The sequence below is a fragment of the Nipponia nippon genome, unplaced genomic scaffold (genome assembly GCF_047370975.1).
Source record: "Nipponia nippon isolate SJK-2023a ecotype South Korea unplaced genomic scaffold, ASM4737097v1 scaffold_12, whole genome shotgun sequence".
Taxonomy (NCBI): domain Eukaryota; kingdom Metazoa; phylum Chordata; class Aves; order Pelecaniformes; family Threskiornithidae; genus Nipponia; species Nipponia nippon.
Window position 1 is genome coordinate 2,796,386 of NW_028262313.1, and position 17,945 is coordinate 2,814,330.

A 17,945-nucleotide genomic window follows, 5' to 3' on the forward strand; every position below is an offset into this window, starting at 1 on the left:
ATTGCAGCCGGAGAAGCCGCTGCGCTCGGGGCTTTGGCATTCAGCTTTGTTTCCGAGCGGGAAGGGTGCTGGCAGCTGTGCCAGCTCGTAGCCTGCAAGCCAGCTGTGAAAGAGCCCAAGAAATTGGGTGTTGCCCAAGAAATACCCATCTCATTGGGATCTAGGGGGGGCAGAAACTGAAAGAGCAATTTTTGTCCTCCAACGATGGGCATCCTCCCTGGGCGGGGGAGGACACACCAGCACATCTCCCCACCCCAAATTTTGGTACCACTTACGCCAAACACGTACCTGCCGGCATCGCAGCCGCGCCTCGGTCGCACTGCAGAAGGCACAAGATTGCAACAGGGACTCAAAAGCGTGTTTTTAAGCGACCTAACGCCAATTTTGAAGACAACCTGCAATAACAGCTCAGAGAAACGTCGGCCTTCCCGCCCGCCCCTCGCCCCAACGCCTCCCGCTCGCAGGGCTCCTGCTGGCACCTTCCCCGCAGAGCCATGGGCGCGGGGCCGGGGCCGCACGGGGAAAGCGCTGGTGTTGGCTCGCCGGCCTTTGCCTTCCACTGCTGCGATGCCCCTGCGTGCGCACCGATTGCATAGAATGGTTTGGGCTGGAAGGGACCTTTAAAGGTCACCTAGCCCAGCCCCCTGCAGTGAGCAGGGACATCTTCAACCGGATCAGGTTGCTCGGAGCCCCGTCCAACCTGGCCTTGGATGTTTCCAGGGATGGGGCATCCACCACCTCTCTGGGGAAACCCGTGCCAGTGTTTCACCACCCTCATCATAAAACATGTCTTAGATCTAGCCTGAATCTACCCTCTTTTAGTTTAAAACCATCACCCCTTGTCCTATAGCAACAGGCCCTGCTAAAAAGTCTGTCCCCAAGACTTCCATTAAGGAGCTAGAACTATTTCCAGTCTGCGGGTCGCGGGGCTGATCCCACGTAGGAGGGCAGACTGGATGGTTTTGGTGGCCATGGGCTTGGCCCAGCCCCTCTACACCTTTTACTTACCAGAGAGCAGACCCTTCCAGCACCAGATCGGGTTTGGTCCTTCTTAAAGCCGAGCTGCCGACAGCCTTCCCCAGCCGGCGGCCCCGCTCCAGCACTCGCCCCGCTCGCTGCTCCGGCCTCCCAGCATCAGGATCCGCACAACCGGTGGGAAGCACTGAAACCCTGTGCCCCGTTGTGCCCGCCTGGCACAATTCGGCGGAGGCAGCGCTCGTCTGAAAGCAGGCTGTGAACTTAGGCACCTTGTAGAGGTACCAGGTCTGCTTTTGGGGGACCGTTTCCCACCCCCTCGCCACGGGATCTGGTTGCTGAACACGGTGCCCGGGTCCTCCTTTCTGCTGGCAGGGCTTGGAAAGACCTCGGACTGAATGAATGTTCCCGTCAACATTAAGTGCTAATGAAAGGAATGGTAGTTTTTAAAAAGAAATATTTTTAAAAGCATTTTCCACAAGGAAATGAAGACAGCAGCGTTCCGACCCGCGGGGCATCTCACCGCACCCACCTGCTCCTTCCCAGGAAAAGGCCGGTCCGGGGGTGTGCTTCCAGGCAGTGCCGGGGCGCTGCCGGGACGGGGAGCCCGCTCTCCGGGGCACGGCGGGCCTGGAAGAGCCTCGCCTCTCGGCAAGCCTGGCTGCGCCGCCCTGCCCCATCGCCGCGCCCTCGGAAGGCGAACCGGTAACTCTTCGTGTCCATTTGGTGAGGTTTCCATTTCTCAATGAAAAAAAGCCACCCTTCTCTAAAGCAGAAGCGATCCGAGCACTTTTTTCCCGCTTCTTCCCATCGGCAGCCGCTAACGCGCTTCACAGGTAATGATGAGCATCGGCCCGGTTACGCCGGGGCGCTGGGACCAGGAGCGTGCGCGCGGGGGCAGCCAGGCTGATCCTCATCTATGGCAGCGATTTGTTTAAAGAAACGATTCCTAATATTCAATAAATGGCAGTTTTAATTTCTTCTTCATATATGATCTTAAAATGAGATTTTGGATTTTTTTTATTTATTCCATAAACGATATAACAAAACTCAGCAAGTTAACAATATGACGTTTTCACCATACAGAGTCAGTCACAAATATTTAAAACCTTTGCAACAAGAACAACAAAACCCAAAATATTACAAGAATAATTTACAAGAGGATCTATAAAACAGCAAAGCGCTCACAAATTTTCCAGTTTCCTTTACACAATATCACTACACTCTTTCACAACATTTCTTTTTATTACAAAATTCCCAACAAAAGTGTAATTTTTTTCTTTGTATTTTGGTTTTTAAAACCAGAAACTTTTAAGTATACATCCTTTTATTAACACCCGAAGGTGCAAAAAAAGGGAAACCTCACACATACAAACACTTCACAGCACTTTTCTAAGAAAAATATACACTTACAAAATATTTTACAAATTGGCACACTTAAAAATATACAAGATTTTGTAGGCGTCTTAGAGTGATCCTTAAGAATTATACTTCAATTGACTCTACAGAATATTTATAAAGCTTATTCTAAAAGAAAAAAGGCAAATCATTTCCAAACATGTTAAAATTGCAGTGTAAAATGTGGAACAGAAATGGATATGTTACATTCATAAAAAGGGCCATTTAATAGTTCTTAAATGCTCAAGGGGGGGATAAAAGTTTTCTTTAGCACCATAAAACAGGAGCAACTTCCTAACGAGGTGCCTCTAGTTCTATGGAAGGGACTCAAGGAGCAGTACATTCACGTCTCCGGAGGCAGCAGTCGGAACGCCCCGGCCGGCGCCGCGGGCAGCGGAACAGAGCAGCTCCTTGGATTTCTACCCTGCTTCCCACTGGGAGTAAGAGACAAAAGGAGTTTAACTGGTACCTTTCTTTTTTTGGGGGGGGGTGGGGGGGGTTAGTTTACGTTTAAGTCTTCCCTTTGTGCTTTTGAAATGGACGTTTGTCTATCTAGCGAAGGGTGGTGGTGAATACCGATTTTATTTCTTGTTTCCTTTCGCACCAAGTGTTCAAAGGCTCAGTAAACGTGTCTGGCAACCCAAGCATCCTGCGAGATGGAGGGCATCCTCCTGCTTTAGATCCCAATTCCCTTAGATGGCTGTTACTCCACTGTCATTAGTGTCACTTGTTTACCTGAGAAACAGATTTGAAAAGCCTTGCTTCTACCACAGACATTGTACTTTGTTTATTTTATATTTTTTCTTTTTTTTTTTTTTTTTTTTTTGCATTATTTCACACGCTGAAGAGATAAAGAGGCACATTCTCAAATAGATGTCAGCGGCTTGAACCATGCAACTTCCACTGGACCCCCTGGGAGCTGCACAGGCAAAGTCCAACACACCGAGTTGAGAAAGTAAGACCGAGGGCCTGACCCTGCACCAACTGAAGTCCACGCACCTGATCCTCTTCTCACTTACACTGACTTCAAGGGAGTTTTTCTCGTGACTTAACAGCAACGGCCGGCTGCCATCCAGGAAAGCACTCAGCGAGCAGGAGCCCCGGGAGCGAGCTCCCACCTAGGTGCTTGGCTGGATCGGGGCCTTAGGGAAAGAAGAATATGGTCCAGCAGGTAAAGGATGAAAATGCTTAAAACGTCTTTATTTTGGTTCGTGGCTCGTTTGAGCCATAATGCTGAAAAAAAATAAGAGCAATCCTGACTGTTTAAAAAAGCAAGCGGCACAGCAGTGGTTTGGCAAAGCGGCCACCGCCGGGCTAAAGCCAGCCTTGGCCTCTTCCCTCCGCGCAGACCTGGCCGCGGCAGGCCGGCGCGGTGCCAGCAAGGGACAGCCCTGCGTGCTGCTGCTGACCTCCTCCTCCCAAAACGCCTGCCTCAACCTGGTCCACAAGTCCTTATTCTCGAGCCACTTTTGGAAAAACAAAGAAAACCCAAACAAAAACCCAACCACCTCTTATGCTTAAAAGAAGAAAAGCAAGATGTAAACCTGGTAAGTTTTTTAAAAAAAAACTTATGACTTGAATCCCCATCACTGATATTTTTCTATTTACAAAAGCTCTATATGCAAGTACCTCCAGCAAAACTACGGCCACCGGGGGTGGGCTGGCTGCTGCTGGGTCGCTGTAGGGTTTCCTCCTGCGGGACATCCCCCGCACGGCGCAGGGGCGGCAGGGAAATGGATGCTTTCCCCGGACCACGGGAGCCCCACACTCCGGCAGGAGGGCGGCGGGTGCCGCCTTCCCCTGCTCACCGGCATCTCCTGCCTCCGGCTGGGAGGTGGAGCGAGAGCCCAGGGCTCACGCCGAACTGCCCTGTGTTGGGCTGCTCTCGGACATTTCTTATGACCTTCCTTTGCAAGCGGCTGCTTTCTGGTTCCTAATTTCACTGCCGATTATAAGTCGCCCAAACCGCAGTGTGCCAGCACAGCGCGGCTTAGGAGAGCAGCATCACTGACACCAGTCCTCGCATAGGGCACCCAGTGGGACGCTGCCAGAACAGGAGTGAAAAGAGATAAAGTAGAAAAGACATTTTAAGGGATGCTGCAGATTAAACGTCTTTGCTTGGCTTGGATTAGTCGCCCCTAACAGCCAGGAGCCCAACTAGAAGATAGGAGAGGAGGCTGGAAGTGCCTGGGGCCTGGGCAAGAGGATGAGGTGGGAGCCAACGCAGGGAGGTGCGGGGAGCCCCGGGGTGCACGGATGGTGGGCAGGGATGGATGGGACCGACATCCCGGTCCTCCCACAGCTGGGAGCAGCACCGTGAAAAACAAAAATAATTCACCAGTACGGACAAGAAGGGCAAGTGGAAAAAGAGAGCTTGAATGGCAAGGAATGAGGCAAAGGTGGGACGTGATGAAAACCGTGAGGTAGTGATAGGCAGGTGGGGATGAATTTCAGGAAAGCAAACTTGCAACTCTTCAAGGAGTTAGTCAATAGGACCCCTGGGAAACTGCCCTCAGGGACAAAGGAGCAGAACAGAGCCAGCAGATCTTTAAGGACGCTGTCCATAGAGCGCAAGAGCTCTCGATCCCCAGGTGTAAGAAATCAGGCAAGGAAGGCAAGAGACTGGCATGGCTGAGCCGAGACCTGCTGGTCACACTAAAGGGCAAGAAGGAAATGCACAGGGAGTGGAAGCAGGGACAGGCATCCTGGGAAGAGTATAGGGACGCTGCCCGGTTGCGTAGGGATGGGGTCAGGAAGGCCAAGGCGCGGCTGGAGCTGACCTTGGCAAGGGATGCCAAGAATAATAAGAAGGGCTTCTACAGGTGTGTCCGCCAGAAAAGGAAGGTCAAAGAAAGCGTATCCCCCCGATGAGCAAGACTGGCAAACTGGTAACAACGGACGAGGGAAGGCTGAGGTACTCAAGAACATTTTTGCCTCAGTCTTCACTGGCAGCCTCTCTTCCCACGCCTCTCGAGTGGATGGACCGCAGGGCAGGGACTGGGGCAGCAAAGTCCCTCCCACTGTAAGAGAAGATCAGGTCCGTGACCACCTGAGGAACCTGAACGTACATAAGTCTATGGGACCTGATGAGATGCATCCCAGGGTCCTGAGGGAACTGGCTGATGTAGTTGCCAAGCCACACTCCATGATATTTGAAAAGTCATGGCAGTCAGGTGAAGTCCCTGGAGACCAGAAAAAGGGAAACACTGCACCCAGTGTAGAAAGGTAGAAAGGAGGATCCTGGGAACTACCGACCTGTCAGCCTCACCTCTGTGCCTGGGAAGATCATGGAACAGATCCTCCGAGAAGCCCTGCTAAGGCACATGGAGGACAGGGAGGTGATTCGAGACAGCCAGCACGGCTTCACCAAGGGCAAGTCCTGCCTGACCAACCAAGCGGCCTTCTATGGTGGAGTGACTGCATCAGGGGACAAGGGAAGAGCTACGGATGTCGTCTATCTGGACTTCAGTAAGGCCTTTGACACGGCCCGCCACAACATCCTGCTCTCTAAATTGGAGAGAGATGGATTTGATGGGTGGACTGTTCAGTGGATGAGGAATTGGGTGGGTGGTCACATCTAGAGGGTAGTGGTCAACGGCTCAATGTCTGGATGGGGATCAGTGACAAGTGGTATCCCTCAGGGGTCCGTGCTGGGACCAGTACTGTTTGATATCTTCATCAATGACATAGACAGCGGGATCCAGTGCACCCTCAGCAAGTTTGCAGGTGACACCAAGCTGAGTGGTGCGGTTGACACGCCTGAGGGATGGGATGCCATCCAAAGGGACCTGCACAAGCTCAAGAAGTGGGCCCGTATGAACCTCATGAGGTTCAACAAGGCCAAGTGCAAGGTCCTGCACCTGGGTCGGGGCAACCCCCGGTATCAACACAGGCTGGGGGATGAAGGGATTGAGAGCAGCCCTGCCGAGAAGGACTTAAAGAAGAAATGTTTTACGATGAGGGTGGTGAAACACTGGCACAGGTTGCCCAGAGAGGTGGTAGATGCCTCATCCCTGGAAACCTTCAAGGTCAGGTTGGACGGGGCTCTGAGCAACCTGATCTGGTTGAAGATGTCCCTGCTCACTGCAGTGGGGTTGGACCAGATGGCCTTTAAAGGTCCCTTCCAACCCAAACCATTCTATGAGTCTATGATTCTACGAAGATCAAAAGGGAGGAAGGCAAACGGTTGGCTCAAGGCAATTTCCAAGTTTTGGGGTCAATCAGCAGAGAGATCACTTTTTCAGATGCAGAGAAGGGCCACTGCCACACCGTGAAGGATCTGGGCTCTTTAACATCTCCCTGGTCAGAGATTTTGGGAGAGGACATGGGATGACAACCGAAGACAGCAGCAAAATCCGAGCGACAGAAGGACTGAAGGAAAAAGCAACAAGGCTGCTGGTATTTGTGATTAACACTGTCCTGAAACACCTAGCTGGGTATTCATGTATTTCCAACATAAAATAAAATAGTCGATACGTTTTATGCCTTATATTCATGCCCTATTGCACATTTCTCGAATGCAATAAATATTGCTGTCTGGTTCAGTACAAGGTATTTTATTATGAGTCCCATATTCATAATATTAAGCATAACGAGCACAGTGCAGGCCAGTCGAAATGTGCTTTCAAACAATGGTACTGGCTCAAAAAGAAGGGCCGTGCCGCATCCCAGCCCCGGACCTGACCTGTCTCCGTAGGAGCAGCAGCCTGAACATCCGAAAGAAGGGAGCCAGCAGCCCCTCATCCTGCAGCACGTGGGAGGAACGCTGAAAAAAACGGGATACGCCAACGCCACGGCAGTGGCCGGAGCTGACCCTACGAACAGAAAAGACAGCTGCTGGGGAAGCAGGGGAGAGCACGGTGGCTGCAGGTAAGCCAAACGCCCAGGGATGGAGCCCTAGCACAGCTCTGTCTCCAAAATAAATCCTGAGCATCTTCTGGATCTCCCTCCTGGAGCCAGAGCTGGGGTGGGATGCTGCACCCCGCTCCCACTGGCTGCAGCCCGCGGGGTACCCGGGGACCGGTCTCATCTGGAGCAACTCGCTCCGGGCAATGCCAGCATTTCAATTTTCACGGAATAAATGAACTTATAGGATGGTTTTCAGAATTACGATTTTTTCAGAGTTCCTTCTTTCATCTGTTAAATAAAATGCAATGCAATTACTGTGCTGTTCTCTCCGGGATTGCAGAGCTGAGCCTAAGCTACACCTCAAGATCTGCAAACGCTGAAAACGTTTTGATTCTAAAGCGACACTTTGCAACTCCACTTCAATTTTAAGTGTTCAGTCTGCTTTTCTGCTAAATTAACTTAAAACAGTTCTGCTGTTTTGCCTTGCGCGTGGGCTGAAAACCAAAACCTACTTGTAAGGAAACCCGAGTCTAGTCCTGTCCTCTGCGCAACACCGCCTCTATGCTCACGACCGTGTCGAGAACGTGATCTGTCCAACTGCTATTAAGGCTCCTCTTCCTCATCGTCCTCTATTGCATAAACACGTCCAAGCCTCGCATCCCTCTGCTCCCAATAGCTCCCAGTTAGCAGGGCTCTTGCATATCAAGGTTTCGTAAGAAGTCAGCAGCAAAATGCACAGGCTCTCAGTTGCACAAGGAAAATAGGTATTTGTTGGGTTTGTTATTCTCTTGGAGGGCGAGGGTGTGGTGAGTAGGGTTACAAATAAGGCCTTTTGAGAATACGTTTAGCATTCAATACTTAACGCTGTCTTAATAAAGTCCAGTAATGTATGATCCGGCCCTGATCGGTGAGATCACAAATAGCTCCGTTTTTTTTTCTTTTCCTATCTTATGAACTGAATCAAAGAAAAGGTTCAGAGTTGTATTTAAAACTGATGACTTTGCTTTTGAAAGTTCAAACTATATCGGCATCGCAAGGTTAGACATTTAGGAAACACCAAAGCTATGACAGGAGAGCGCTTTTGACAGGCTCTGCATCGAAAACGTTTAAGAAACTACTCAAAGGAAAAGTAAATAGCAGTCAATGTATGAAACGTATTAGTTCTGTTTTTATAAGTATTTTAGAATTTATCCCAGGTTCTTATAAAATATATAAAACTGAGATACAAAGAATTAGCAATGTAACTTTGCATTTCAAATGATCTTCAGCTACAGGTTTTGCTTTAAGAAAACAGACTCTTGAAAAGCAGCTGTTCTGTAGTCTCTAGATGCAGACACTTGAGTTCCTGGCAAACTTACCGTCAGTGGTTTTCTGAACTCCGCCACCATTTCAACTCTCCCCTATAATGAAACTCAACATTTCACCATTAAGTTTTTCTGCTCATGGTTTCAAAGAGAGGAAATTACCGTTTCCCAGCATCAGTTTCAAAGTTCCTTTTTTCTTTTTTTTTTTTTCCCCTTTTTTTCCCTTTTTTTTTTTTCTTTTTTTTTCTTTTTTTCCCTTTATGAGCTTTAAACCACAGGGTGAATCCATGAAATGAGGTAAGTAAATTTGGCACACTTTTAGTCATGTCCATAAAACTTTTGGTAAGTTGTATCAGTGAACGATATCGTTTTCATCGTGAGTTACAGGTGCTTTCAAAGGGGGGTGGTTAGTACTTAACAACTGGAATGTTTCTAGTAAAACCAAAAGGCATAGCTGCAGAAAACACTCACAACCCAATGTTGATAGAGAAGTAAAAATATATACAATACAGTCACTTGTTCATAGTTTGGCACAATTTTTTGTTGTTGTGGGTAATAGTGCATAAACTACTGTACAACAGTATGACTTTTAAAACAGTCTTTCACAGAGAATACCAGATTAGGTTTGCTTTCAAATAATAAAATTCCCACAATTTCAAACTCTTCATTTCAGCACTTACATTTCAACATACCACAAGGCAGATTTCGAAAAGGAGCCGATGGGGAAAAAACCCCAACCGAAAAAAAAAAAAGAAAACCCAAAAGAAACAAACATCAACCGTCTTTCTAGAAAAGGGAGTCTCTTCTTCAAATACAGGAAAACCCAAAACTGTTGTTTCTGCTTTAAGAAGAATGGAGTCTGATTCCCTGCAGGAAAAAATCAAACATTTGATGCCATCTTAGTTAGCTCGCCTGGAGTCACCACGACGGAGCCTACGCGCTAAAGGCGGGCGGGTACAGAAGATGCAGCTTTAGATGATGCAGGTTAGGAGATAAACAGCAGAGGGGGCCAGAAAGCACTCAAAATTGCCACGTGAAGCTCAATTAGGAACGAGTTCTCATTTGCAAAGTAAAGAGCCTTTAAGTTTCGAGATCTTGGCTTTTGGATGCATAACCTTTTTTTTTTTTTTGTGGTTTATTTTTTACAAAATGTTCCAAAAAAAAAAAAAAAAAAGTCTTTCCTCGTCAAAACCATTAAAAAGAGCGTGTAATCATGTTTCTATTTTTTTTCCCCCCCAATAAATAAGTAATTAAAAACTGAAGAAGCCAAACAGCAGAAAAGAGTAGCCTTGTTAGTTTTTTTAACCCCAGCCAAGCCAGAAAATTGGTCATTCTTTTAGGTAGCTTGCAAGTAATAAGTATTTTCATGCATTTTAAAAAAAACCCCAAAAACTAAACAAAGAAAAAAACCAACCCCAAAACCAAAACCAACCAAAACTGTAAAAGGGGAACGTCTTTTTTTTTCATGCAACTTTTGCTCTCAGGAAGGAAAAACTGAGGAACAGCGGGCTTAGCAGGTGGGAGGGAGGTTAAGGGGCATTCCAGCCAGTTTGGTGCAGCATTACCTCAGTTTCTCAAAAGCAGCTGTCACGGGGGGGTCCTTGTGGGGCTGTTCGCGGTCCGTTCGCTTTATTTTACAGTTCTCATCCCTCAGCGATTTCGAACTGGATTTATGACGGTAGAGTTTTTTATGGGTAGGTCCGTTATTGCCTAAAGTGCTCAGGTTACTATAGTTTTTATCAAAAAAGGGAGCGTGAATGTCCGTGGTGTACCCGGTTGAGCAGTTGGGGCGACCAGGGTCGCAGGTTGCAGCTTTGCTGTTTTTGCTTGAGCCCTTGTTGTTTGACTTGTGGTTCTTCGCCGCCCCCGGTGAGCCACCGTTCGCCTTCTTCTTCGACTCCTGGGACGTCCCTGCCAAAATTTTAAGAGTTTTCAGTTTCAGGCTGTTGGACTCCGGTGACCGGAATATGTCTGGAACGCTGTTGTGGCCTACAGGCCCCCACAAGGGCTCGATGGAGGCCATCATAAACCTCTGGACGTCCGCCATTCCCGACGCGATGTTGGACAGGATGTTGGAAGGTTCCTCAAACTCCCTCTGGTCGTCGTCCAGGAGGCTGGTGGCATTGCCCAGGCTCGTTTCCGACCAGCCCGTGCCCCCGTCTTTTCCCAGCGCCCACTCTCCGGAGAGCCCGTTGTGCTTGCCCAGTTTCACCCCGGCCGGGCTGCAATGCTGAGCGCTCTCGGCGAGGCCCTTGGTGGCGGTGGCCGCGTTGCTCAGCTGGTTGACTGCCCTGCCGCCAACGGCCGGAGCCTTCTCGCCGTTGACTCCTGCCGCGTTTTTCCCTTTCCTGGTGGATTTGGGTGCCTGCCTGGAGTTTTTCCCTTGCGGCTTATCGGTTCCTTTGTTGGTTTTGGGTGATTTTTTCCGGGTGGCTTTCTGGGAGGAGCTTTGGTTTGTACCCACATTCTTGCTGGATGAACTTTTCCTCTTCGATTTTGACACTTTGCTATTGGTGCTAATTTGACCAGATGGCTCATTAAATGTTGACAAGCATGGACTCTTTTCGAGAAGGCTGACAGAATCTTCATCGTTGAACATATGGAACTGGAACTGGTGATTATTTAAAGCAAACCCATTATCTGCCTGATCCTCGGTCTGTAGGACCCCGCAGTTCCACTTGACCTTCTCGGAGCTGTTGAGGGCGGCCTGGGGGCTCTCCTGAAAACCCTTCAGGGTGCCCAGGGGCTTGGTGTCGGAGCCAGCTATCTGCGGGGACAGGTTGGGAGTGTCCGGAGGGGACATCTCCGAAAGCGACGACTGGCGGAACTTATCAGGCGTGAAGTTGGAAATGTCTAAAAGGTCCGTGGACTCCTTCAAAGGGGTGATTTCATCTATGCTCTGCTGGATCACTAGCTTGGGACTGCAGTGGGCCAAGAAATCGTCATTAATATCATCCTCGCCGTCCTTTTCACAAGACTTTAAACTTAAAGAACTGTAATTGCTAGAACTAACTGACAATGAACCCACTGAATCAAAACTAATGAGCCTGCCATCATCTGTACTTAGTGTACCTCGTTGGAAATGAAAGCGCCCCTCTCCATTATTAAAATGACATGACTGATAAGAATCATCAGACTGCACTTGTTGGCTATCTGGCATGTAATTTTTTTGGTATAGCAATTTGCTGCTATTCAGATTGACTTGAGTGTATCCAGAGGCGGGGAGGCCATCTGCACCCGTGGCACTGCCGCTGCCACCGAACTCACTCGGCAGCGCGGCCGCCTCCCGCATGTCGCCGGGGAAGTCCTGGCGGTTGCTGCCGGCAGCCTTGCTGGCCGGCCACATGCTACTGAAGCTGCTCTGCTCCATCTCCAGGTGGCCGGGCGACTGCTGCAGCTCCGACTCGGAGGGCGGGGAGAGCACGCAGCTCTGCGCCGGCTGCAGAGCCGGGAAGGGCTTTTCTGCTGGGACGATGCTGGGGAGCGGGTGCTGCTGCTGCTGCTCAGAGGGATGCTGGGCGAAGTATGAGATACCAGTGTTGCTCGACAAATCAGAAGCATCTAACAACGTCTGCAGATACCCTCCGGGGATCAGGGGTACATTGGTGGTGATATTAGCAGATGGCAGAGGCTTGTCTGAAGAGGAGGTGGATGGTAGGAAAGGAGAATTTTTAGCAACCTTATCCTCGTGGCACTCCGGGAGATGGGAGCTGTCTGAAGCACAAGGAACGCTTTCGTCCTTCAGACGCGCTGCAGAGTCCTGGTTTTCCAGCGCCGGGGAGCCCTCCGCTGTACTGGTAGCAGCTTTGATCTTCTTGCACTTCAGCCTGGCTTCACTTTTGAATTTGATTCTGCGGAGCACTTTCCTCTCCGTCCCCTTGTGCTCCCGTTCCTGCGATTTGCATTTCACGGTGGCGATGCCCGTGATGTCATTTACGTGTAATCCGTTGGCACAGCTGGGGGTGGCGATGGCTAACGCCGGCAGCCCTTTCAGGCCCGTGTCCTCTTTACTGCTGCAAGGCTGCTTGTGATCGGAGGAGCAAGAGCCCAGCTTGTTCACTGATTGCTCGATGGCTTTAATTCTTTGAATCCGGTGCCTGTTTGCTAGCTTGCATTTTCGCTTCCGTGGGTGAGGGAGGAACGAAGCATCTGAGCCGTTAAGATAGAAATTCTGCTTGTGGTAGAGAGACGATCTGAGCAAATCCAGCCGGCTCTGCTGCCTCTCTTGCCAGAAGCCCTTCAGTGGGGCCAGCTTCTCATATTTGCTGAGCAGCTCCTCGTTTAGGGTAACAGTTGTCTCGTTGGCATCCACTTTGCTGAGCTTCACCAGCATATGCTTCTCCCCTTTAAACCTGTTAATGATGATGTACTTGATGATAACGGGGGGCTCCTTGCGAGAGACTTTTCGCCGTTTCTTGGGGCACCACTCGTCATCGTCCTCTTCCTTGGGCCCGTCCGGGAGCCACTCCTTCTTGTCCAGGATCTTCTCGTTCTCGATGGAGTCCACATCGTACAGGTAGTCGTCGCTGTATCGCACTTTCCTCTTTGCCCGCAACCCGTAGTTCTGCTGAATGAAGGAGCCGGAGTGGTCCCGGGACAGGTACCGGCTGCAGTCCTTGATATCCCGCAGCACGTCGTAGGAGGACTCTGTGCAAGTGCTGTCGTCGCTGAACTCCCCGGAGTCCTCCGTGGAATTCACCGAGTCCAAGAAGTGGCTCCTCTTGGAGCCCACGTACTGCACCATCTCCGTGCTGTTGCAAGATTTATTTAAGGCAGCTTTCTCCTCCTCCTCGCCGTCCTCTTCCTCGCCATCCTCTTCCTCCTCCCCCCAGATGATGCCTTCCTCAGATTTGAATTGAGAAGGGTCGGCAGCACTGCCGGGCCCCCTTTTCAGGGTGCTCCTGCTGTCCCTTTTGGTGCAGTTGCCGAACACGCTGGGGAAGAAGTTGAACTGGGCGTCCTCTTGTAGGGTGGTGGTCTTCTCCCGCACGTTGTCCTGGAAAGATTCGTATCTAATCTTTAGGGAGCAGACATCACTTCCCAAGGTGGAATCGTCATCGTCAAACATGTAATTATCCACGTCTTCCTCGGAAAACAGATTTACAGAAAGCTCATTTTTGGAGCAGAGGTCAAGCAGCTCAATTTTACTTTCACTAATGAAAGATTCAAAATAGCCCCATTCCTGGTTGGGATTTGTTAGTAAAGGTTCCTCACCATTGCATTTGTCTAATAGTAATCCCTCGTAATAATTTTTCTGAGTGGGGTCCTCTGAATCACTGTCAGATTTTTCTGCATCTCTTTTGTCCGCTGCCCTCGATTTATGCATAGGGAAGCTTAAAAGCTGGTCTGAAAGCAGTTGATCCCCGTATCTCATGGTTTCTCCTGTGCTCATGCAGTGAATCCCCATATCAGAGACTGAACAGGTGTCATAATCCCTATTTATATCCCCCACTTTCAAACTTATTCCCGGCTCTGCATCAATGCCGTCCTTTGATTCAATAAAGCAGCCCAGACAGGTCCGGCTCGGCTGCATCAAGCAGTCGCCCGTCAGCGCCGACATGCCTCCAGGCTCCATCATGGTGAAAGGAGCCTTCTCGCAGTCACCCGGCAGCGACCAGGAGCTCATGCCCTTCGTCACGCAGGACGTGAGGGAGATGGCATGGGCGGAGGAGTCATCCGAGGCGTGCTCGGGTACATCCGTGAGCCTCAGAGGCGACGGGGGGCTCAGCAAGCAGGGCTTCTTTGAAGTCAGGGGAGGCAGCGCCCGGTGGCACGTGTGGTTTTCCTTCTGAGCTGTCGTCAAGGCTGAGAATGTGACTGCGGCCTCGGCGGCGGTGCAAGGCCTCTCATCGCTGTCCAGGGTGTGCGATTCTGGGGGGGGTAAGGAAAAGGGAGGGAGAAAAGGAAGAAGGAGAGGGGTTACAACCCTGGCAGTTCTGCTCGGGCTCGCCACCCTGCTCCCCTTCTCCCTAGGGACTGGTGGGGGCTTTTCCCAACCGCTCCTTTGGGAAGCGGCGGGCGCTCTTCCCGCGGGAGCGCGATCTTTCCCTTCTGGATCTAGTTAATGTGGGGATGTGCAGGGAAGGGAGAGGTAAACACTCTCCCCACTGCAGCCAGCTGGAAGAGGTACAAGAGTATGTTTAAAAAACCAAACCCATCCGTTCTTGCCTCCTCATATACATACTGTTACCTGGATACTGCCGTTCAAATCTGACAAGGTTATTACAAAACAAAACAAACCTAATAAAAATGTTCCCATTAACATTGAAAAAATTAATGGAAAAATAAGATTCTTAAAGAAACAAAGTATCCCCCCCGCGGTGTCTGCAGCTTAAACATACCTGAACTGCATTACTGCTCGAGAGTCAGAAAGTTGTGGCTATTTTTAAAAACCCAGTAGTCTTTTGGTCACTGTCCGCGCCAAGGGAAAACAGAAGGTAGCACAGAGTTTAAAGCAATTATTGTTAGAATTATTGTGGGTTTTGCCATTCTTCCCTAATCTCTAAAAATGCCTTTTTAATAATGTAAGGGTTTTTTTTTTTTAACCTAAGGATTTTTTATTTTTACCTCGTCGCACTCTTTTATGGCAGAATAAAGTTATGAATATACTTTTATCTGACTTGTGGCTCAACGGACAATGTGACCCTTGAAATTTAAATACGATGTCTTTTCATCCATGAACACGCTCTGATATCTCTCTATTAAAAAAATAAAAAATACACCAATGTGTGCATTCACACCAGCCAGAAACCTCTGCCGACTCGGAGCCGAGCCCGGTCCTTTTGTAGTGGCTCACATCTTACCTTTTTGGTGGCTCCACTGAAGGCTGCGGGGGCGAGAGCAGAAGCAGCGCAGGCTTCTGAGGAGGGACAAGCGCTTTAAAACGCACCTGGAGCACCAGGCTGCCGCAAGAAACGGGGCATCCGAAGGGATTTGGCATCTACACGTTGCTGCGCCCCTCCGCGACAAGTGCTTTTATTCAAAACGGATAGAAAAGCAAGCCTCCTCCTGCACCTAAGCCAACCTACACCAGCTGGTAAGGGAAGGCTCACGCAGGCACAGGTACCGCCGGCACGATGAAATACCCACCGCGCCGGTACTGCCGAGGAGAGCAAAGCAGGGCTCCCGCCTGCAGGTGGGCGATACAAAAAGGAGCAGGATGGGATGGAGGGCTGCCTGCCCGTGCCAAGCGGAAAACTGAGAGGAGGTCAAAATCCCCCTAATCTCATCCCAAAAGCTCCCAGCACTTTTGTGCTACCGGGGGCCTTAGGGGCAGAGCCATCGGTGAAGTCTTAAGCCATGCAGTGCTCTAAGGACTCTACACAGCTTTCCAAACACTACACAAATCAAACCAGAAGTGCAATGCAATGCCTCTAAACGCATTCAACACGCGTGGCTTGGAGAAGACCAGGCTGACTTGCTTGAAATCTGTGCTGCTTCTCTTCCCTCCAAAAGGGTTAAAAAAAATAAAGAAGCTGATTTTTGAGTCCTTCCCACCAGTTTTTAGATCAGAAATGCGGAGGTGGTATCTTTTTCCTTAAGCACCAAAACAAATTAACCAGTGCAGTTCCACTTCAGAAGTAAAATAAAATAAAAATCAGCTTGGAGCTGACAGGAAGCATGGAAAATTTGAGGATAAAAGAAGAATGTCTGTGAATGCTGTAAGACTCAAAAAAGGGGGAGGCAGAAAGCTGAAATTCAATCTCAAATGCTGCATTCAATACACAGAGATGGTATTATATAAAATAAACTCTCTCTGGGTGTTTCTTTAGGTTTACACTTGTATACGTGAACTTAACTCCTGTGAAATACAAATGCCAAAACTTGACTTTCTAGGGCTTGTATCACCCTAAAATCAGGTGCACGATCAATTGATGCTCTAAAGTAAACAATACTCCAAAAAACTACAGTTAAAAAAGAAAACACTGGAGAAACAAAAACACCTTTCCCGGTTTAACTCAACAGCCATCCAAAAGCACACGGGCAGCCTGAGCAGAAAAATATGGCACCATCCTGCTGGGAATCAGCTCCGACGGGAGGCCAGTCCCTAACCAGGCACTGCAGCACCCAAGGGCTGCTCCAGATTCACTGCAGCCAGCACCCAGTCATAGTCAGGGCGAGAGGAGGCAAAAAGCATCAGCCCCGTCCCCAGTGCCATCAACGGGGAGGTGGTGGCATCAGAGCTACTTGCTGGCTCACCGCTTTGGATTCAGCAGCAACTCCTACACAACAATGTTTAATTAAAGCGCTTTTTAGGCCCTGTTTAATTGAATTTCATGGAAGTGGTATCAGGTTCTAGAAATCACCCATCTTTACTGAGCACGTAAGCACTGATTTTACTGCCTATTAGATTAGACAAGGCGACCATGGCTAGAAAATCTCCTTGCAGCTCCAGCAGCTGTCATCAGCTGCGGCTTTACCATGTGTAGTCATGAAGGAGACGGGCTGACAAAGACAGATACCTCCAAAATTACACCAGCACATGCTGCGGGGTCCTCACGGGCGCCCGCGCGTCTGGGGTCACTCCAGGTTTTCAGTAATGAACAAGAACAACATTTGACTCTACGCACTCTTGCTGGAGTAAACACCATTTTGAGAAGACAGAAGGATTTGAATATACAAGACATCAGAGGACCAAGTCCTCGATATCTAACAGGGTCAAATTTATATAAATATCAAGATTTATAGGCCAATACAAAATGTAAAAAGCCATGAAATGAAACATAAAAACATGGGGAAGAATGATAATGTCAAGCTCTGCCTCAACGCTGGACTGCCACTTCATTTACTGCGGCTAGCGACTAAAGTTCAAATGACTTGAGAAAATGCTCAGAGGAATATTTATTTCAATCAGGTTTTCAGGCAGCAGAGCACTGTTACTCCTAATCAGTTATTGCGTTTGAGAGCAAGTATGGAATCGATTAAGTAGATACAAAGTTAGGTATTTTGGGCAGGAGAGTCACGGGCGCGTGCCTGCGGCATGCGCGGAAGCGGTGTTACGGGCCAGGGGATCCCACGTGCTGGCTGATGGGCCACGCAGAAAAGGCAATAACAAGCTCACGAGTCCGACCTTCCCTTTCCATGGGTGCTAATCTGGCTTTGTTTCTTCTACCCAATCTCTAATTTTTCCCCAGTTTGTAGGGACTAAGTATCCTTCAGTCAAATTTTGCTGAGATAGGCTAGCGGGTTCGTAAGTAATTGCAAAGAGAGGGAAAGATTCCCAACAGACAGAGGGGGCTACATAGTCTTGTATGACTTTTTTCCCTAAGAAACCAAACTAAAATCTGTAATTCAAACTGCATGTGCACATAAACATTTCCAAACCATGCATATGTATGGGCAAAAGCACTACTTGTTAAGACCCCAAAAGGTGTCGATTCATAGCTGGAGTGACATCTGTGCAGAAAATAGCTGTTTACC

The 17,945-nt window shown here is 49.2% G+C and overlaps 1 protein-coding gene across 3 annotated transcripts in view; it reads right to left on the minus strand.

Annotated features, from left to right (window-relative positions):
- Positions 1-1,964: 1,964 nt before the first annotated feature.
- NEXMIF (neurite extension and migration factor) overlaps positions 1,965-17,945 on the minus strand; it is a 173,841-nt gene continuing 157,860 nt past the window's right edge. For 2 of the 3 annotated variants that reach the window (XM_087748385.1, XM_009476958.2), the window contains 2 exons: positions 10,091-14,396; positions 1,965-9,392 (listed from right to left, as the gene is read on the minus strand). In XM_087748385.1, coding sequence (XP_087604511.1) covers positions 9,209-9,392; positions 10,091-14,396 — 4,490 coding nt within the window. In that variant the 3' untranslated portion in view covers positions 1,965-9,208. Of the gene's footprint in view, positions 14,397-17,945 lie in introns of all 3 variants that reach the window. The other variant, XM_087748386.1, reaches the window with a different exon arrangement.